The following is a 22,784-nucleotide window of genomic DNA, read 5'->3' on the forward strand; positions in this document are numbered from 1 at the left end:
AATCTAATGACTAAAACATAACAGATTTCTGTTGGGGAATCGTGCGCGGAACTGGAAATCCTTGATCTGCTCGTAATCAAAAGTATAGTCCTATCAAGTTTAACCCAACCCTGTCATGTGGAATATATTAACACATTTAGAACAACTGTAAACATAGATCCCAGAGGATGTGGACAAGCAATCTCCAACAAGATACACGTTGCTGAAACGACAGAATAGAAAACCGGATGTATGGACGCTATGGTGCATTCTATACAATCGCTACACATGACTGATATAGATTTAGGAATTTAATTCTTATAACAGCGAACAATCCATGTCAGTTGGTGATGAATTTACAACATCAGTGGAATGAATAGAATTTATGTACATGGACAGTTTCCAAAATAAAAGACTCGATTGTATAAACAGTTAAACACGATTAAACAATAAATTAGACATACAAATACAGCGTTGAGGGGGAAATTAATTATTTAAACGTAACAGACCTCCAATTGCGAGTCTGGTTTATCCAGGATGTTCTGTTCGTTCTGCATCCGCTGCATCGTCCCTGTAGAACTGGGGTCCATTATCAGTACGTTCTGACTACAGGGTCTGGCGAACTGACAGTCACTCTTTCTGGAGTCAGTCGTCCTGCACACCTCGTAATTGTACACGTGCTGTAGAGTTCCTGTCCCCAAAGTGTCTGCGTAACGCGGTGGATAATACGGAATAACCGGGAGATTGGAATGATAGAGGATGCGAGACTGTCTCCATCTGTATATTTTCACTGATATAATAACCACTAAACACGTGATGAACAGAAATGAGACTACAGCCAAAGCCAAGACTAAGTAAAAAGTCAGGTTGTCATTGTATTCCTTGTCGTGCGTAAAGTCAGTGAACTCCGAGAGCACTTCAGGGAAGCTGTCCGCCACCACCACGTTAACATTGACTGTAGCTGAACGAGAGGGCTGCCCATTGTCCTCCACTACAACAGTGAGCCTTTGTTTCACAGCATCTTTATCATTGACTTGTCGTATAGTTCTTATTTCTCCATTCTGTAAGCCCACTTCAAACAGCGCCCTGTCTGTCGCTTTCTGCAGTTTATACAAGAGCCAAGCATTCTGTCCAGAGTCCACATCAACAGCCACCACTTTAGTCACAAGATAGCCAACATCTGCTGAACGAGGTACCATTTCAGCTACCAGAGAGCTGGTAGTCTGGACTGGGTACAGAACCTGAGGCACATTGTCATTCTGATCTTGGATCATTATTTTCACAGTCGCATTGCTACTGAGAGAAGGGGAGCCTCCATCAAGCGCTTTTACGCGGAACTGGAAATCCTTGATCTGCTCGTAGTCAAAAGAGCGCACTGCATGGATGACTCCACTATCAGCACTAATGGACACATATGAGGAGACAGGCACTCCGTTAACCGAGGAGTCCTCCAGTATGTAAGAAACACGGGCATTCTGGTTCCAGTCAGCGTCTCTGGCTTTCACTGTGAATATAGAGAGGCCCGGTGTGTTGTTTTCTATAATGTAGGCCTCATATGAGCTCCTCTCAAAGACAGGCGCGTTGTCATTCACATCTGATATCTGTAAGGTGAGAGTGACGCTGCTGGAGAGCGAGGGCACGCCCTCATCAGAGCACATCACACTGATGTTGTACTCAGAGGCTCTCTCTCGGTCCAAATCACTGTCTGTTACTAGGCTATAGAAGCCGTTCGATGTAGATTTAATGGTGAAAGGAATGTTTTCGCTTAAAACACAATTCACGACTCCGTTATTATCAGAGTCTGGGTCGTGGACACTCATTACAGCGATAATAGTCTGGGAAGGGGAATTTTCTGGTATTGATTTAGAAGTTGACATCATGTCAATCAAAGGGTTGTTGTCGTTAACGTCTGCAATGTCCACTACTAATTTACTGGAATCTGAAAGACCGCCTTGATCCTTTGCTTCTATGTCAATCTGGTAATGTTTAGCTGTTTCATAGTCGACCTTGCCTATCAAACGCACCTCGCCATTGCTTCCATCTATTTCAAATAGATCCAAAATACCATCGATACTACTTGATATTGAGTAAGTGACTAAACCGTTTGATCCGTTGTCTATATCAGTTGCACGAACTGTAGTTAATAATGTACCCCTCTGTGAATTTTCCACAAAACTGGCCTTATATATTGCCTGTGTAAAAACCGGAGCATTGTCATTTACATCCAACACAGTGACGTGTATCTGCACTGTTCCAGACATCTTAGGCTCACCTCCATCGAGGGCGGTTAATACTAAAGATATCTGCTCCTGTTTCTCTCGATCTAAAGGCTTCTGCAAAACCATTTCTACCTTTTTACTTCCATCAGCCTGACCTTGTAATTTTAAAATAAAATGTTCGGTTGGATTAAGGGAGTAGCTTTGTAGTCCATTCGCTCCTATATCAGAATCAAAAGCTCTTTCCAATACAAATTTAGCACCGATCACAGCTGATTCACTTATTTCGAATTTCATTGCATCTTTTTTGAAAACAGGAGCATTATCATTGATATCGGTAATCTCAATTGTGACTTGATAAAATTCTATTGGGTTCTCCATAATAATCTGAAAATGTAGTGCGCAAGGCGTCGTCTGTCTGCACATCACCTCACGGTCTATTCTCTCTTTGATAAGGATAACTCCCCTTTCTTTATTCAACTCAATACATTCTGCACTGTTTCCAACGTGAATATGAGCATTACCTGATTTTAGTCGTTTTATATCCAACCCCAAATCCTGCGCTATGTTACCGACTAAAGAGCCTTTCGCCATTTCCTCTGGAATGGAGTAACTGACCTGCCCGTTCACTGAACTGAGAGAGAGGATCGAGATAAACAACAGTACTTGCCGTGTCATTGTTCTGTCCGACATTTTCCCTTCACCATTAAACCACAACCACCATTCAATCCGTTAAGCAATTTGAAATATTCTGTGAAATACAAATCCAGAAAATAACAATAATGTCTTCCAATAATCCTTATCGCTGGAACAAAAGAATCGCAGCTTGTGTTCTCTATAACACGGACTGCGCGCTCTGCGTGCGGCTCTTTCCCTCTGTAAAATATCGAGATGACGGGGAGGTACTGCTGCCAATCTGTTCTAAAACTGCAACACACTGACTGACCAACAGCGTCCCTCTGAGTTCAATGCACTGAACTTCAGCTATTCTTAAAAATTAAACATTTCTAAAATGTTTGGGAAGGGTTGAGTCTCCAAAAAGAATGTACAGCCCAATCATGTTTTACACAACCCAGTCATGTGGGCAATATTAACACATTAACAACTGTAAACATAGATACCACAGGATGTGGACAAGTAATCTCAAATAAGATAAATGTTTATAAAACTATAGGCCTACATCACAACCGAACACGACTTCAGAAAACTGGACGCATGGTAGCGTGGTTTTTTATACAAATAAACAATTACTTATATAGATTTCTGAAATTAATTCTTATTATATTAAATGTTTGCATGATCTTGACAATGGTGAAGACGTCAATACAATTCACCATTTCCTATGTCAAAGCTCCCTGTTTGCAAAGCACCGCTGTCCATCTTAGTGGTGCTGATTTGGCCACATCAGGGGAATGAACAGCATTTCTGTCCACGGAAAGCTTCCAAACGTAAAGACTCGATTTAAAAACAGTCAAAGACAACTATATAATGCATTACACATAAAAATATATAGTTTTAGGGGAAAATTCATTATTGAAATATAACAGACCTCCAATGGCGAGTCTGGCTCATCCGGGTTGTTCTGTTTAGTCTGCATCCGCTGCATCGTCCCTGTAGAACTGGGGTCCATTATCAGTACGTTCTGACTACAGGGTCTGGCGAACTGACAGTCACTCTTTCTGGAGTCAGTCGTCCTGCACACCTCGTAATTGTACACGTGCTGAAGAGTTCCTGTCCCCAAAGTGTCTGCGTAACGCGGTGGATAATACGGAATAACCGGGAGATTGGAATGATAGAGGATGCGAGACTGTCTCCATCTGTATATTTTCACTGATATAATAACCACTAAACACGTGATGAACAAAAATGAGACTACAGCCAAAGCCAAGACTAAGTAAAGAGTCAGGTTGTCATTGTATTCCTTGTCGTGCGTAAAGTCAGTGAACTCCGAGAGCACTTCAGGGAAACTGTCCGCCACCGCCACGTTAACATTGACTGTAGCTGAACGAGAGGGCTGCCCGTTATCCTCCACTACAACAACAAGCCTTTGTTTCACAGCATCTTTATCATTGACTTGGCGTATAGTTCTTATTTCCCCATTCTGTAAGCCCACTTCAAACAGTGCCCTGTCTGTCGCTTTCTGCAGTTTATACGAGAGCCAGGCATTCTGTCCAGAGTCCACATCAACAGCCACCACTTTAGTCACAAGATAGCCCACATCTGCTGAACGAGGAACCATTTCAGCTACCAGAGAGCTGCTAGTCTGGACTGGGTACAGAACCTGAGGCGCGTTGTCATTCTGGTCCTGGATCATTATTTTCACAGTCACATTGCTACTGAGTGGAGGGGAGCCTCCATCCAGCGCTTTTACGCGGAACTGGAAATCCTTGATCTGCTCGTAGTCAAAAGAGCGCACTGCATGGATGACTCCACTATCAGCACTAATGGACACATATGAGGAGACAGGCACTCCGTTAACCGAGGAGTCCTCCAGTATGTAAGAAACACGGGCATTCTGGTTCCAGTCAGCGTCTCTGGCTTTCACTGTGAATATAGAGAGGCCCGGTGTGTTGTTTTCTATAATGTAGGCCTCATATGAGCTCCTCTCAAAGACAGGCGCGTTGTCATTCACATCTGATATCTGTAAGGTGAGAGTGACGCTGCTGGAGAGCGAGGGCACGCCCTCATCAGAGCACATCACACTGATGTTGTACTCAGAGGCTCTCTCTCGGTCCAAATCACTGTCTGTTACTAGGCTATAGAAGCCGTTCGATGTAGATTTAATGGTGAAAGGAATGTTTTCGCTTAAAACACAATTCACGACTCCGTTATTATCAGAGTCTGGGTCGTGGACACTCATTACAGCGATAATAGTCTGGGAAGGGGAATTTTCTGGTATTGATTTAGAAGTTGACATCATGTCAATCAAAGGGTTGTTGTCGTTAACGTCTGCAATGTCCACTACTAATTTACTGGAATCTGAAAGACCGCCTTGATCCTTTGCTTCTATGTCAATCTGGTAATGTTTAGCTGTTTCATAGTCGACCTTGCCTATCAAACGCACCTCGCCATTGCTTCCATCTATTTCAAATAGATCCAAAATACCATCGATACTACTTGATATTGAGTAAGTGACTAAACCGTTTGATCCGTTGTCTATATCAGTTGCACGAACTGTAGTTAATAATGTACCCCTCTGTGAATTTTCCACAAAACTGGCCTTATATATTGCCTGTGTAAAAACCGGAGCATTGTCATTTACATCCAACACAGTGACGTGTATCTGCACTGTTCCAGACATCTTAGGCTCACCTCCATCGAGGGCGGTTAATACTAAAGATATCTGCTCCTGTTTCTCTCGATCTAAAGGCTTCTGCAAAACCATTTCTACCTTTTTACTTCCATCAGCCTGACCTTGTAATTTTAAAATAAAATGTTCGGTTGGATTAAGGGAGTAGCTTTGTAGTCCATTCGCTCCTATATCAGAATCAAAAGCTCTTTCCAATACAAATTTAGCACCGATCACAGCTGATTCACTTATTTCGAATTTCATTGCATCTTTTTTGAAAACAGGAGCATTATCATTGATATCGGTAATCTCAATTGTGACTTGATAAAATTCTATTGGGTTCTCCATAATAATCTGAAAATGTAGTGCGCAAGGCGTCGTCTGTCTGCACATCACCTCACGGTCTATTCTCTCTTTGATAAGGATAACTCCCCTTTCTTTATTCAACTCAATACATTCTGCACTGTTTCCAACGTGAATATGAGCATTACCTGATTTTAGTCGTTTTATATCCAACCCCAAATCCTGCGCTATGTTACCGACTAAAGAGCCTTTCGCCATTTCCTCTGGAATGGAGTAACTGACCTGCCCGTTCACTGAACTGAGAGAGAGGATCGAGATAAACAACAGTACTTGCCGTGTCATTGTTCTGTCCGACATTTTCCCTTCACCATTAAACCACAACCACCATTCAATCCGTTAAGCAATTTGAAATATTCTGTGAAATACAAATCCAGAAAATAACAATAATGTCTTCCAATAATCCTTATCGCTGGAACAAAAGAATCGCAGCTTGTGTTTTCTATAACACGGACTGCGCGCTCTGCGTGCGGCTCTTTCCCTCTGTAAAATATCGAGATGACGGGGAGGTACTGCTGCCAATCTGTTCTAAAACTGCAACACACTGACTGACCAACAGCGTCCCTCTGAGTTCAATGCACTGAACTTCAGCTATTCTTAAAAATTAAACATTTCTAAAATGTTTGGGAAGGGTTGAGTCTCCAAAAAAGAATGTACAGCCCAATCATGTTTTACACAACCCAGTCATGTGGGCAATATTAACACATTAACAACTGTAAACATAGATACCACAGGATGTGGACAAGTAATCTCAAATAAGATAAATGTTTATAAAACTATAGGCCTACATCACAACCGAACACGACTTCAGAAAACTGGACGCATGGTAGCGTGGTTTTTTATACAAATAAACAATTACTTATATAGATTTCTGAAATTAATTCTTATTATATTAAATGTTTGCATGATCTTGACAATGGTGAAGACGTCAATACAATTCACCATTTCCTATGTCAAAGCTCCCTGTTTGCAAAGCACCGCTGTCCATCTTAGTGGTGCTGATTTGGCCACATCAGGGGAATGAACAGCATTTCTGTCCACGGAAAGCTTCCAAACGTAAAGACTCGATTTAAAAACAGTCAAAGACAACTATATAATGCATTACACATAAAAATATATAGTTTTAGGGGAAAATTCATTATTGAAATATAACAGACCTCCAATGGCGAGTCTGGCTCATCCGGGTTGTTCTGTTTAGTCTGCATCCGCTGCATCGTCCCTGTAGAACTGGGGTCCATTATCAGTACGTTCTGACTACAGGGTCTGGCGAACTGACAGTCACTCTTTCTGGAGTCAGTCGTCCTGCACACCTCGTAATTGTACACGTGCTGAAGAGTTCCTGTCCCCAAAGTGTCTGCGTAACGCGGTGGATAATACGGAATAACCGGGAGATTGGAATGATAGAGGATGCGGACTGTCTCCATCTGTATATTTTCACTGATATAATAACCACTAAACACGTGATGAACAAAAATGAGACTACAGCCAAAGCCAAGACTAAGTAAAGAGTCAGGTTGTCATTGTATTCCTTGTCGTGCGTAAAGTCAGTGAACTCCGAGAGCACTTCAGGGAAACTGTCCGCCACCGCCACGTTAACATTGACTGTAGCTGAACGAGAGGGCTGCCCGTTATCCTCCACTACAACAACAAGCCTTTGTTTCACAGCATCTTTATCATTGACTTGGCGTATAGTTCTTATTTCCCCATTCTGTAAGCCCACTTCAAACAGTGCCCTGTCTGTCGCTTTCTGCAGTTTATACGAGAGCCAGGCATTCTGTCCAGAGTCCACATCAACAGCCACCACTTTAGTCACAAGATAGCCCACATCTGCTGAACGAGGAACCATTTCAGCTACCAGAGAGCTGCTAGTCTGGACTGGGTACAGAACCTGAGGCGCGTTGTCATTCTGGTCCTGGATCATTATTTTCACAGTCACATTGCTACTGAGTGGAGGGGAGCCTCCATCCAGCGCTTTTACGCGGAACTGGAAATCCTTGATCTGCTCGTAGTCAAAAGAGCGCACTGCATGGGTGACTCCACTATCAGCACTAACGGACACATATGAGGAGACAGGCACTCCGTTAACCGAGGAGTCCTCCAGTATGTAAGAAACACGGGCATTCTGGTTCCAGTCAGCGTCTCTAGCTTTCACTGTGAATATAGAGAGGCCCGGTGTGTTGTTTTCTATAATGTAGGCCTCATATGAGCTCCTCTCAAAGACAGGCGCGTTGTCATTCACATCTGATATCTGTAAGGTGAGAGTGACGCTGCTGGAGAGCGAGGGCACGCCCTCATCAGAGCACGTCACACTGATGTTATACTCAGAGGCTCTCTCTCGGTCCAAATCACTGTCTGTTACTAGGCTATAGAAGCCGTTCGATGTAGATTTAATGGTGAAAGGAATGTTTTCGCTTAAAACACAATTCACGACTCCGTTATTATCAGAGTCTGGGTCGTGGACACTCATTACAGCGATAATAGTCTGGGAAGGGGAATTTTCTGGTATTGATTTAGAAGTTGACATCATGTCAATCAAAGGGTTGTTGTCGTTAACGTCTGCAATGTCCACTACTAATTTACTGGAATCTGAAAGACCGCCTTGATCTTTTGCTTCTATGTCAATCTGGTAATGTTTAGCTGTTTCATAGTCGACCTTGCCTATCAAACGCACCTCGCCATTACTCGCGTTTATTTGAAATAAGTCCAAAATACCAACTTTGCTACTTGATATTGAGTAAGTGACTAAACCATTTGATCCATTGTCTATATCAGTTGCACGAACTGTCGTTAATAAAGTACCCCTCTTCGAGTTCTCGACGACACCCGCCTTATATATCGCCTGTGTAAAAACCGGAGCGTTGTCGTTTATATCCAAAACTGTGACGTGTATCTGCACTGTTCCAGACATCGTAGGCTCACCTCCATCGATAGCTGTTAACACTAAAGATATCTGCTCCCTTTTCTCTCGGTCGAGAGGCTTCTGCAAAACCATCTCTACCTTTTTACTTCCGTCATCTTGCCCATGTAATTTCAGAACGAAATGATCAGTTGGGTTAAGGGAGTAGCTTTGAAGTCCATTTATTCCAATATCAGAATCAAAAGCTCTTTCTAGTACAAATTTAGCTCCGGTCACAGCTGATTCGCTTATTTCGAATTTTATTGAATCCTTTTGGAAAACTGGAGCATTATCATTGATATCGATGATCTCAATAGTGATTCGATAAAATTCTATTGGGTCCTCCATAATAATTTGAAAGTGTAAAGCACAAGGCGTCGTCTGTTCGCAGAGAGCTTCACGGTCTATTCTCTCTTTGATAAGGAGAACTCCCCTTTCTTTATTCAACTCGATGTATTCTGCGCTGTTTCCAACGTGAACACGAGCTCTACCCGAAGTCAGTCTTTTGATATCTAAACCCAAATCCTGCGCTATGTTACCGACTAAAGAGCCTTTCGCCATTTCTTCCGGAATGGAGTAACTGACCTGCCCGTACACTGAACTGAGAGAGAGGACCGAGATAAACAACAGTACTTGCCGTGTCATTGTTCTGTCCGACATTTCCCACTGCAGAATTAAATCACAAATACCGCAAAGGTCCGTTAAACAATTTGCAATATTCAGTTTCACGTAAATCCAGAAAATAACACAATCTTCCGCCAATAATCCGTATCTCTGGAACAAAAGAATCGCAGCTCGGTGTCTGGGTGCTTACTGTTCTCTGTAACCCGGACTGCCCGTTCTGCGTGTGGCTCTTTCCCTCTCTAATACATCGAGATGATGGGGGAGGTACAGCTGTAAATCTAAAACTGCAACACACTAACCAACAGCGTCCCTCTGAGTTCAATGGAATGAACTACAGAAAACGACAAATATTCCAACATATTTGAGATGGTTTGATTGTCCGTGGGATCAAATATAGCACTATGATGCTATATCAACACACGTAGCCTCATGAATGAATTACAACAGCAAATCAACATGCCTGAGGGGTGTGGAGAAAGAATGTCTAACGAAAAACGTTCAGTGATATTATGTTAATGTAGGAAGCTACAGGCTACCTATTGAAATAGAGCGTCTTTGAAACTGTTGCTGTCCATGACCTTGGTGCTGAAATAACCACTTATTGGTGGAATGAAGAGCATTTTTGACGGATTCAATTTCATACAAAAATCGCACAACACATTTAGACATAGGATGCACATTAGAAAAGTGGTATTGGCGAAAGATAATGACTCAAATACAACAGACCTCTATTGGGGAGTCTGGTTCATCCAGGATGTTCTGTTCATTCTGCATCCGCTGCATCGTCCCTGTAGAACTGGGGTCCATTAACAGTACGTTCTGACTACATGGTCTGGCGAACTGACAGTCACTCTTTCTGGAGTCAGTCGTCCTGCACACCTCGTAATTGTACACGTGCTGTAGAGTTCCTGTCCCCAAAGTGTCTGCATAACGCGGTGGATAATACGGAATAACCGGGAGATTGGAATGATAGAGGATGCGAGACTGTTTCCATCTGTATATTTTCACTGATATGATAACCACTAAACATGTGATGAACAGAAATGAGACTACAGCCAAAGCCAAGACTAAGTAAAAAGTCAGGTTGTCATTGTACTCCTTGTCGTGCGTAAAGTCAGTGAACTCCGAGAGCACTTCAGGGAAGCTGTCCGCCACCACCACGTTAACATTGACTGTAGCTGAACGAGAGGGCTGCCCGTTGTCCTCCACTACAACAGTGAGCCTTTGTTTCACAGCATCTTTATCATTGACTTGGCGTATAGTTCTTATTTCTCCATTCTGTAAGCCCACTTCAAACAGCGCCCTGTCTGTCGCTTTCTGCAGTTTATAAGAGAGCCAAGCATTCTGTCCAGAGTCCACATCAACAGCCACCACTTTAGTGACAAGATAGCCCACATCCGCTGAACGAGGTACCATTTCAGCCACCAGAGAGCTGCTAGTCTGCACTGGGTACAGAACCTGAGGCGCGTTGTCATTCTGGTCCTGGATCATTATTTTCACAGTCACATTGCTACTGAGAGGAGGGGAGCCTCCATCCTGCGCTTTTACACGGAATTGGAAATCCTTGATCTGCTCGTAGTCAAAAGAGCGCACTGCATGGATGACTCCACTGTCAGCACTAACGGACACATATGAGGAGATGGGCACTCCGTTAACCGAGGAGTCCTCCAGTATGTAAGAAACACGGGCATTCTGGTTCCAGTCAGCGTCTCTGGCTTTCACTGTGAATATAGAGAGGCCAGGTGTGTTGTTTTCTATAATGTAGGCCTCATATGAGCTCCTCTCAAAGACAGGAGCGTTGTCATTCACATCTGATATCTGTAAGGTGAGAGTGACGCTGCTGGAGAGCGAGGGCACGCCCTCATCAGAGCAGGTCACACTGATGTTATACTCAGAGGCTCTCTCTCGGTCCAAGTCACTGTCAGTTACTACAGTAAAGAAATTATTCGATGTTGATTTCATCGCAAAAGGAATGTTTTCGTTCATAGTGCACTGCACCCTGCCATTTTCCCCAGAATCAGGGTCTTGGATATTCATCATTGTTACTACAGTCCCAGGTGTAGCATCCTCAGATATACTATTTGTCTTTGACATGGTATTAATGGATGGTTTGTTGTCATTTGTATCCATTACTTCAATAATCACTTTGCACGCGTCAGAGTGTCCTCCCTGGTCTGTAGCCTGAACGTCTATCTCATAATGTTTCATTTTTTCATAATCAACATTCCCAACTAATCTCACAACGCCATATTTTTCGTCTACCTCAAATAATTCAGCAGCACCCTCAGCAGTATTCGATATAGAGTATGTAACCCTTCCGTTAGGACCTTGATCAGCATCAGATGCACTGATTGTGGTTAAAACGGTGCCTTTAGGAGCACCTTCTGATATACTGGCCGTATACTCTGCCTCAGCACAAACAGGAGCGTTATCATTGGCGTCAAGTACAGTGATGACTATCTGCATTGTTCCTGATAACTGAGGCTCTCCTCCATCTAACGCTGTTAATGTCAGAGAAATATGCTCCTGTTCCTCTCGGTCTAGAGGTTTCTGTAAAACCATCTCTACGTTTTTACTACTACCAATTTTACTATTCGGTTTTAAAATAAAATGATCAGTGGGTCTAATGTAGTAGCTTTGAAGGCCATTTATACCTACGTCATTATCAATCGCTCGCTCCAAGACGAATCTAGCACCCGTTAAAGCAGACTCGCTTATTTCAAATGTCATTGCATTCCTTTTAAAAACCGGAGCATTGTCATTGGTATCCGTTATTTCAACTGTGATGCTGTAAAATTCCATTGGATTCTCCAGAATGATCTGAAAATGTAGCGCGCAAGGTGTAGTCTGTCCGCAGAGCGCTTCACGGTCTATTCTCTCTCTGATAAGGAGAACTCCCCTTTCTTTATTCAACTCGATGTATTCTGCGCTGTTTCCTGTATAAATACGAGCTTTACCTGATTTCAGTCTTTTGATATCTAAACCCAAATCCTGCGCGATGTTACCGACTAGAGAGCCTTTTTCCATTCCCTCGGGGATGGAGTAACTGACCTGCCCGTGCACTGAACTGAGAGAGAGGACCGAGATAAACAACAATACTTGCCGTGCCATTGTTCTGTCCGACATTTTCCCCTGCACATGAAGAATCAATCACGTTATAATCCGTAAAACAGTCTGTAATATTCAGTTTGGTATCAGTGCTGATAAACAAAGCGCAACGTGTCCAAATATTCGTGTCGCCAGAACAAAAGAATCGCAGCTCCGTGTCTCCGTACTTAGTGTTCTCCGTAACATGGACTTAGTGCTCTGCGTCCGACTCTTTCTCTCTCTAACATATCGAGATGATGGGGGAGGTACTGCTGCAAATCTGCTCTAAAACGGCAACACACTGACCAACAGCGTCCCTCAGAGTTCAGACTATTAAATTACAGAATTGAACAAAGAAAGAGAAACACCCCAGGAGAGTTGGGGATGTTTGGGCCCCACATAAGAGAGAGTACTAAGGTAACCATATAGACTACGTCAATTAATTATCTTGGTCAATGAATGTAGGCCAAATGTACACCAAGATCCCGGAAAGATGTGGAGAAAGAAAGTCTGAGCCTATCCCCTCACACATGGAATTACAATACAACAGAACACAATTTAAGGCTGCAGGTAAAACCGGAAATGAATGGAATGTTGTGCATGAAATACACGTAGCCTATCATAGAATGTTTAGAACTACAAACTCTATGCTTGCTTGATATTCATAAGGACGTGATTATCTTTACCCTCAGCGATGATTCAGCTACAATGCAAGTCACCCCATTTGCAAAGCGCCGCTGTCCATGACTGTGGTGCTGAAAGTGCAATAACAATGGAAAGAAGAGCTCTTCGGACAGTGGGAATGAAATCAACTCGAACGATGCATTTAAAGATGTAAATGGATACATATGGAAATAGATAACAGACCTCTAGTGGGGAGTCTGGTTCATCCAGGATGTTCTGTTCGTTCTGCATCCGCTGCATCGTCCCTGTAGAACTGGGGTCCATTATCAGTATGTTCTGACTACAGGGTCTGGCGAACTGACAGTCACTCTTTCTGGAGTCAGTCGTCCTGCACACCTCGTAATTGTACACGTGCTGTAGAGTTCCTGTCCCCAAAGTGTCTGCGTAACGCGGTGGATAATACGGAATAACCGGGAGATTGGAATGATAGAGGACGCGAGACTGTCTCCATCGGTATATTTTCACTGATATAATAACCACTAAACATGTGATGAACAGAAATGAGACTACAGCCAAAGCCAAGACTAAGTAAAAAGTCAGGTTGTCATTGTACTCCTTGTCGTGCGTAAAGTCAGTGAACTCCGAGAGCACTTCAGGGAAGCTGTCCGCCACCGCCACGTTAACATTGACTGTAGCTGAACGAGAGGGCTGCCCGTTGTCCTCTACTACGACAGTGAGCCTTTGTTTCACAACATCTTTATCGTTGACTTGGCGTATAGTTCTTATTTCCCCATTCTGTAAGCCCACTTCAAATAGTGCCCTGTCTGTCGCTTTCTGCAGTTTATACGAGAGCCAGGCATTCTGTCCAGAGTCCACATCAACAGCCACCACTTTAGTGACAAGATAGCCCACATCCGCTGAACGAGGTACCATTTCAGCCACCAGAGAGTTGCTAGTTTGGACTGGGTACAGAACCTGAGGCGCGTTGTCATTCTGGTCCTGGATCATTATTTTCACAGTCACATTGCTACTGAGAGGAGGGGAGCCTCCATCCTGCGCTTTTACGCGGAACTGGAAATCCTTGATCTGCTCGTAATCAAAAGTGCGCACTGCATGGATGACTCCACCATCAGCACTAACGGACACATACGAGGAGACAGGTACTCCGTTAACCGAGGAGTCCTCCAGTATGTAAGAAACACGGGCATTCTGGTTCCAGTCAGCGTCTCTGGCTTTCACTGTGAATATAGAGAGGCCCGGTGTGTTGTTTTCTATAATGTAGGCCTCATATGAGCTCCTCTCAAAGACAGGCGCGTTGTCATTCACATCTGATATCTGTAAAGTGAGAGTGACGCTGCTGGAGAGCGAGGGCACGCCCTCATCAGAGCACGTCACACTGATGTTATACTCAGAGGCTCTCTCTCGGTCCAAGTCACTATCAGTTACAAGACTATAGAAATTGTTTGAGGTCGATCTCATCACAAAGGGAATATTGTCCTCAATAGAGCACTGCACTTTACCATTTCCATCAGAATCTGGGTCTTGAATATTCATCATTGTTACGACTGTGCCAGGTTTAGCATCCTCAGATATGCTATTTGTTTTTGACATAATGTTAATGGAAGGTCTGTTGTCATTTATATCGATTACGTCAATAATTACTTTACAAGAATCGGTGTTACCTCCTTGGTCTCTGGCTTGAACGTCAATTTGATAATGTTTAGTTCTTTCGTAATCAACATTCAGGTTTAATTTTACTACGCCATTCTCTTTACCAATCTCAAATAGTTGGGCTGCTCCAGATTTTGGAACATGATAGGTAACTGTTCCATATGAACCTTGATCAGCGTCAAATGCAGTGACTGTGGTTAAAACAGTGCCTTGAGTTGCGTTCTCCAATACACTGGCCTTATAAACCGCTTGGGAACAGACAGGTGCGTTATCATTGGCGTCAAGCACAGTGATGATTATCTGCATTGTTCCTGATAGCTGAGGCTCTCCTCCATCTACTGCTGTTAATATCAGAGATATTTGCTCTTGTTTCTCTCGATCTAAAGCTTTCTGCAAAACCATTTCAACATTTTTACCACCGTCTGGCAAATGTTGCGTTTTTAAAATGAAATTATCGGACGGTTTCAGAGAATAACTATGAAGGCCGTTAACGCCAACGTCGTCATCAATTGCTCTTTCTAAGACAATCCTGGTTCCCGTTAAAGCGGACTCGCCTATTTCATATTTAATTTCACTCTTTTCAAAAATAGGTGAATTATCATTTACATCGGTTAACTCAATTGTTATGCTGTAAAATTCCATGGGATTCTCTAAAATGATTTGCAAATGCAATGCGCAAGGCGTCGTCTGTCTGCAGAGCGCTTCACGGTCTATATTCTCTTTGATAAGGAGAACTCCCCTTTCTTTATTCAACTCGATGTATTCAGCGCTGTCTCCTGTATAAATACGAGCTTTACCTGATTTCAGTCTTTTGATATCTAAACCCAAATCCTGCGCGATGTTACCGACTAAAGAGCCTTTCGCCATTTCCTCTGGAATGGAGTAACTGACCTGCCCGTGCACTGAACTGAGAGAGAGGACCGAGATAAACAACAGTACTTGCCGAGCCATTGTTCTGTCCGATATTTTCCGTATGATATCAAATAATACAAACCATATAGTCCGTAAAGAAGTCAGTAATATTCCATTCGTTTTTAGTTTAAAAAAAAATCAAAGGTAAATGCCTCAACAATCCTGAAAAATGTTTTGGAACAAAATAATCGCAGCACGTCGTCTCCGTGCTTGGTGTCCTCTGTGACCTGGACTTTGCGCTCTGCGTGCAGCAGTTTCTCTCTCTTAATACATCGACATAATGGGGGAGGAACTGCTACAAAACCGCTCTAAAATTGTAAGACACTGACCAACAGCGTCCCTCTGAGTTCAATCCACTGAACTACTGATATTCATAAGAAAAAAGATTAAACATATTTCGGAAATAATGTTATGCTATTATCAAAAAATAAGCCAATGTATTAATGACAAAAGGAAACCAATATGTAAGTGAGATGTGGACAAACAAGATCAAACAAAAACACGCGTTGAGTATAACCGCTACTATAAGAGTGAAACAGATGTATTACAGGCAACATATTGAAATAAAGCTGTCCGTGGCCTTGGTGCTGAAATGGCCACATATTATTGAAATAAACAGCATTTCTGACCATTGAAACTTACGAGATATGCAAGTTCAATTTCTAATAGTTCAAATCACACGATAGTCCTAAAACATTCACACATCATAGTTTTAGGGACAAGATAATTATTAAAATACAACAGACCTCTAACGGCGAGTCTGGTTCATCCAAGATGTTCTGTTCACTCTGTATCCGCTGCATCGTCCCTGTAGAACTGGGGTCCATTATCAGTACGTTCTGACTGCAGGGTCTGGCGAACTGACAGTCACTCTTTCTGGAGTCAGTCGTCCTGCACACCTCGTAATTGTACACGTGCTGTAGAGTTCCTGTCCCCAAAGTGTCTGCGTAACGCGGTGGATAATACGGAATAACCGGGAGGTTGGAATGATAGAGGACACGAGACTGTCTCCATCTGTATATTTTCACTGATATAATAACCACTAAACACGTGATGAACAGAAATGAGACTACAGCCAAAGCCAAGACTAAGTAAAAAGTCAGGTTGTCATTGTACTCCTTGTCGTGCGTAAAGTCAGTGAACTCCGAGAGCACTTCAGGGAAGCTGTCCGCCACCGCCACGTTAACATTGACTGTAGCTGAACGAGAGGGCTGTCCATTGTCCTCCACTACAACAGTGAGCCTTTGTTTCACAGCATCTTTATCATTGACTTGGCGTACAGTTCTTATTTCCCCATTCTGTAAACCCACTTCAAATAGCGCCCTGTCTGTCGCTTTCTGCAGTTTATAAGAGAGCCAGGCATTCTGTCCAGAATCCACATCAACAGCCACCACTTTAGTAACAAGATAGCCAACATCTGCTGAACGAGGTACCATTTCAGCCACCAGAGAGCTGCTAGTCTGGACTGGGTACAGGACCTGAGGCGCGTTGTCATTCTGATCCTGGATCATTATTTTCACAGTCACATTGCTACTGAGAGGAGGGGAGCCTCCATCCTGCGCCTTAACTAAGACCGTAAGCTGTTTTATTTGTTCATAATCAAAGGAGCGCACAGCGTGTAAAACCCCGGTTTCAGAGTTAATTGATATATAAGAAGAGATTGGAGTTCCACTGATCTGCGTGTCCTCCAGGAGGTACGAGATTCTCGCGTTTTGATTCCAGTCAGAGTCCTGCGCGCTGACAGTAAATATGGACATTCCAGGAGAGTTATTCTCTGTGACGTAAGCCGAGTAGGGACCTTTATCGAACAATGGGGCATTGTCATTTACGTCAGAGATTCTAAGGTGTAGTGTCCTGGCGCTAGAGAGAGGAGGCGAACCAGAATCTGTTGCTGTAATTGTTATGTTGTATTCGGACACCGTTTCTCGGTCAAAAATCGAATCTGTTATCACATTATAGTAATTAGTCATTGAGGATTTGATCTTAAATGGGAGGTTAGTATCTATAGAGCATGTAATCTGTCCATTTCTCTCTGAATCAGTATCTTTAACATTTATAATAGCAATAGTTGTGCCCGGAGGAGCATCTTCAGACACAGGGCTGGAGAAAGACATGACGTTTATAACTGGTGAGTTGTCATTAACATCAATAACTTCAATTACAACTTTACTTGTGTCTGTTAAACCACCCTGATCTTTAGCCTCTACTCTAACTTCGTATTTCTTATTTTTCTCATAATCTATCTGACCCGAAACAGATATGATTCCGGTGTTCTCATTAATGATAAATATGTCTGCTATGCTGCCCTTTAACTTTGATAAACTGTATGCTATTTCTCCGTTCGATCCGCCGTCTGCATCACTGGCATTCACGGTTGTGATATATGTCCCCTTTGGAGCGTTTTCCATCACAGTAGCCCTGTACAATGACTGGTTAAACACAGGCGCATTGTCATTGGCATCTAGGACAGTGATCTCTATATTTACTGTACCAGATCTCTGCGGATTTCCACCGTCTACAGCGATTAGCTTTAAAGAAAGACGAGGAAGCTCCTCTCTATCTAATGGTTTCTGGAGGAACATCTCTGCATATTTACTACCGTCTGGATTCGCATGCTTTTTAAGAATGAAATTATCATTGGGAGTTAAAATGTAATTTTGTAGGGCGTTGAGACCTACATCGGGATCCTCTGCACTCTCTAGTGGAAACCTAGCTCCAACTGTGGCCGATTCGCTAATTTCAAAATTAATATCTTTATTTGGAAAAACGGGCGCATGATCGTTTACATCTAATATTTCTACAGTGACTAAGTGCAGTTCCATCGGATTCTCTAGAATGATTTCGAAGCTGAAGCTACACGGCGTGACGTCAGTACAAAGCTGCTCTCGGTCTATTCTCTCACTCACGACTAGAATCCCTTTGTCTGTCTTCAGCTCTGTGTACTGAATGCTTTCTCCGGTCACGATACGGGCCCGGCCCGCTCGGAGTCTTTTCAAATCTAGCCCCAGGTCTTGAGCTACGTTACCGATAAGAGAGCCTTTCTTCATCTCCTCGGGAATGGAATAGCGGATTTGTCCACTGACAATATGATTGAGATACAGGAGAAAAATAAGTACTTGCCACCGCAGTCCACAACTTGAACGCCATCTTACGCATTTTGGTTGAAGGAATCCTTCAGCTGCCATAGCCAACGAAGAATAAATCCCACAGGAAAATTCCTTACACTATATCTTCAGAAACGTTGAGCAAAGAGAGGAGTAATATGTCATGTTTTGTCTCCATCCAGGCTATTTTCACCGTCCTTTTCACTTCACAGTAATAAACATGGATCAGAGTGTTTCTCTGTCGCGCCCCGCATCGTATGAAGCGCAATCTCTCCCTCTCCCCTGGTAGAGCGCAGTGATAGGGGAGTTAACTCCACTGACTGACAACACTGGACAGAATTTATTTCACTGATCAACAGCGGCCCTCAGAGTCTAAAACATGAACACCAGATTATATTTGATTTCATTTAAACGTATAAATTATTCAACACTTTACAGAACTACTCCCGTTCCAAACAGGTAGTTGAACACTGTGGTGCAATATAAGTGAATGCATCGTTCAATCACTATGATACTACGACCAGCGAGGCAAGTAGCAATAATTTGATAGCCTACTAAAACATGTCACACTATCCAGTCAGCGCTAGATTGGAACGTGCGTAAACATTTTCCATGGATCCACCATCCAAACCATTATTGAACAATACGGTAAAATACCTATGTTGAGAGTTATTTGTAAAGAAAAGCAGTCAACATTAAAAGCCACCCCATAGTGACTTAGTAAATACAGAGTAGTTGGAATTAGGGAGAAAAGTGTAAGAGAACGTATCAGAACTCGGTTGCAATCATGACAGAATTTGCGGTGTCCACACAGAGTGGCACTGAAACGGCCGAGTTACGAGGGAAAAAAAGTAGGCATACTATAAAAAACCCAAATGATCAGAAAAATAGTTATTGCTTCTATTGTAGCACTTGGTATTGCTATCCACTGTCCAAAACCGCTGGCAATGGAATTCTATAAAACCCCAACGAACCGCAACAATGCTTAACTGATTGACCCATATACTGTGATGACAAGAGAAATACAGAGCAAATTAACCTTAGGGCACAAAAGTTCAAAGAGTTACGAAGAATATACTGTGAAGATGTATTCCAACCCAATGAACAATACCATTAAAACTCCAACAGACTCACCTCCAGCGGCGAGTCTGGTTCGTCCAGGATGTTCTGTTCGTTCTGCATCCGCTTCATCGTCCCTGTAGAACTGGGGTCCATTATCAGTACATTCTGACTACAGGGTCTGGCGAACTGACAGTCACTCTTTCTGGAGTCAGTCGTCCTGCACACCTCGTAATTGTACACGTGCTGTAGAGTTCCTGTCCCCAAAGTGTCTGCGTAACGCGGTGGATAATACGGAATAACCGGGAGATTGGAATGATAGAGAATACGAGACTGTCTCCATCTGTATATTTTAACTGATATAATAACCACTAAACACGTGATGAACAGAAATGAGACAACAGCCAAAGCCAAGACTAAGTAAAAAGTCAGGTTGTCATTGTACTCCTTGTCGTGCGTAAAGTCAGTGAACTCCGAGAGCACTTCAGGGAAGCTGTCCGCCACCGCCACGTTAACATTGACTGTAGTTGAACGAGAGGGCTGCCCGTTGTCCTCCACTACAACAACAAGCCTTTGTTTCACAGCATCTTTATCATTGACTTGGCGTATAGTTCTTATTTCCCCATTCTGTAAGCCCACTTCAAACAGCGCCCTGTCTGTCGCTTTCTGCAGTTTATATGAGAGCCATGCATTCTGTCCAGAGTCCACATCAACAGCCACCACTTTAGTGACAAGATAACCCACATCTGCCGAACGAGGCACCATTTCAGCCACCAGAGAGCTGCTTGTCTGGACTGGGTACAGAACCTGAGGCGCGTTGTCATTCTGATCTTGGATGAAGATGGTGACACTCACATTGCTACTGAGCTGAGGAGAGCCGCCATCTTGCGCCTTAACCACGAGTTTGAACTGTTTGATTTGCTCATAATCAAAGGAGCGCAAGGCGTGTATGACCCCACTCTCTGCGTTTACGGAAACATAAACAGACACAGGAGTCCCGCTGACATCAGTATCCTCTATAATATAGGAAATACGGGCATTTTGATTAGAGTCGGTGTCTTTAGCTCTAACAGTAAATATAGAAACACCTGGAGAGTTATTCTCTGCGATATAAGAGTTGTACACGCCATGTGGAAACACTGGGGCATTGTCGTTGACATCGGACACCTTCAGGTGAAAGGTTTTCTTACTTGAGAGAGTAGGCGACCCTGCGTCCGTGCCGACTACAGTGATGTTATACTCTGACACACTCTCACGATCTAAAACAGCGTCGGTTACCAAGGTGTAGTAATTTCTTAAATTAGATTTTATATTAAAAGGAATGTTTTGGTCCAGGCTGCAGCTCACCTGACCATTTTCACCTGAATCAAGATCTTTCACATGAATAATACCAATGGTTGTACCGAGTGGCGAATCTTCAGAGACCGGACTAGTGAACGACATGACGCTGATTACAGGGACATTGTCGTTTACATCTATTACATCGACAACAACTTTACTGGAGTCAGTCAATCCACCTTGGTCTGTGGCTTCGATACTCACTTCGTATTTCTTGTCTTTTTCATAATCTAACTGTCCCACAAGCGATATAAAGCCAGTGTTCTTGTTAATATCAAACACATTGTCCACATTGTTTTGCATTTTTGAAATAGAATAATGTACTAAACCATTCAATCCACTGTCCGTGTCAGTGGCATTTACCGTTATGATATAGGTGCCTTTCGGTACATTTTCCATTACAGTAGCCCTGTACACTGACTGGTTAAACACAGGCGCATTGTCATTGGCATCTAGGACGGTGATCTCTATATTTACTGTGCCAGACCTCTGCGGATTTCCACCGTCTACAGCGATTAACTTTAGAGAGAGACGAGGATGTTCCTCTCTGTCTAAAGACTTCTGGAGCACCATTTCTGCGTATCTTTTTCCATGTGCATTTGAATGTTGTTTTACAACGAAATTATCATTTGGGTTTAGAATGTAATTTTGTAAAGCGTTAGAGCCAACATCCGGATCATCCGCAGTTGCTAGGGTAAAGCGCGCCCCCACAGAAGCCGATTCACTGATTTTCATTTCTAAATCGTTCTGTTGAAATGTGGGTGCATTATCATTAACGTCTAATATTTCTACAGTGACTAGGTGTAGTTCCATCGGATTCTCTAGAATCATTTCGAAGCTGAAGCTACACGGTGTGACGTCGCCACAAAGCTGCTCTCGGTCTATTCTCTCACTCACGACTAGAATCCCTTTGTCTGTCTTCAGCTCTGTGTACTGAATGCTTTCTCCGGTCACGATACGGGCCCGGCCCGCTCGGAGCCGTTTCAAATCTAACCCCAGGTCTTGAGCTACGTTACCGATAAGAGAGCCTTTCTTCATCTCCTCCGGAATGGAATACCGGATTTGGCCACTGATAATATGACTGAAATACAGGAGTAAAACAAGAACTTGCCATGGCAGTCCAAAACACGAACGCCATCTTACGCATTTATGTTGAAGGAATCCATCGGACGCCATAGCCAACAATGAATTAATCCCACAAAAATATTCCTTATACTGTATCCTCAAACGGGAAAGACAAGAGTGTTAGTCGATTTATGATATTAAATAAGCATATTTTAACCGTCCTCTTGTGGTATCTGTAATCTACATACACATGTGGAGAGTGAGCTTGTCTCAGTCGTGCCCCGCCTCGTATGAAGTGCAGATAGTCTCTCCCTCTCCCCTGGTAGAGCGCAGTGATAGGGGAGGGGACTCCACTGACTGACAACACTGGACAGAAATCATTTTACTGATCAACAGCGGCCCTCAGAGTATAAAACATGAACACCAGATGAAATTTGAATTCATAAAAATGTAGAAATAATTCAACACTTTAGAGCACAACTGTCTTCCCATATCTAAAATCTAAATAAATGCAACGTTCAATCACTATAATACTACGATGACCAGCAAGGCAAACAGAA

General features: G+C 43.0%; 1 protein-coding gene and 1 pseudogene across 17 annotated transcripts in view; both read right to left on the minus strand.

The window, feature by feature from the left end:
- The window catches only part of LOC112220809 (protocadherin gamma-C5-like), a 201,642-nt gene that overhangs the window by 101,069 nt on the left and 77,789 nt on the right, over nucleotides 1–22,784 (minus strand). The window contains exon 1 of one of the 17 annotated variants that reach the window (XM_042302953.1): nucleotides 19,897–22,515. The exons of 10 other annotated variants lie outside the window; for them this stretch is intronic. In XM_042302953.1, the coding sequence (XP_042158887.1) occupies nucleotides 19,897–22,335 (2,439 nt within the window). In that variant the 5' untranslated portion in view covers nucleotides 22,336–22,515. Of the gene's footprint in view, nucleotides 1–488; nucleotides 3,151–3,744; nucleotides 6,274–10,090; nucleotides 12,807–13,318; nucleotides 15,921–16,404; nucleotides 19,046–19,896; nucleotides 22,516–22,784 lie in introns of those variants that run through there. 6 more of the 17 variants (XM_042302952.1, XM_042302971.1, XM_042302964.1 and 3 more) reach the window with 6 other exon arrangements.
- Nucleotides 6,304–9,611, minus strand: LOC112220807 (annotated as a pseudogene).

Source organism: Oncorhynchus tshawytscha, linkage group LG21, assembly GCF_018296145.1.
Source record: "Oncorhynchus tshawytscha isolate Ot180627B linkage group LG21, Otsh_v2.0, whole genome shotgun sequence".
NCBI lineage: Eukaryota > Metazoa > Chordata > Actinopteri > Salmoniformes > Salmonidae > Oncorhynchus > Oncorhynchus tshawytscha.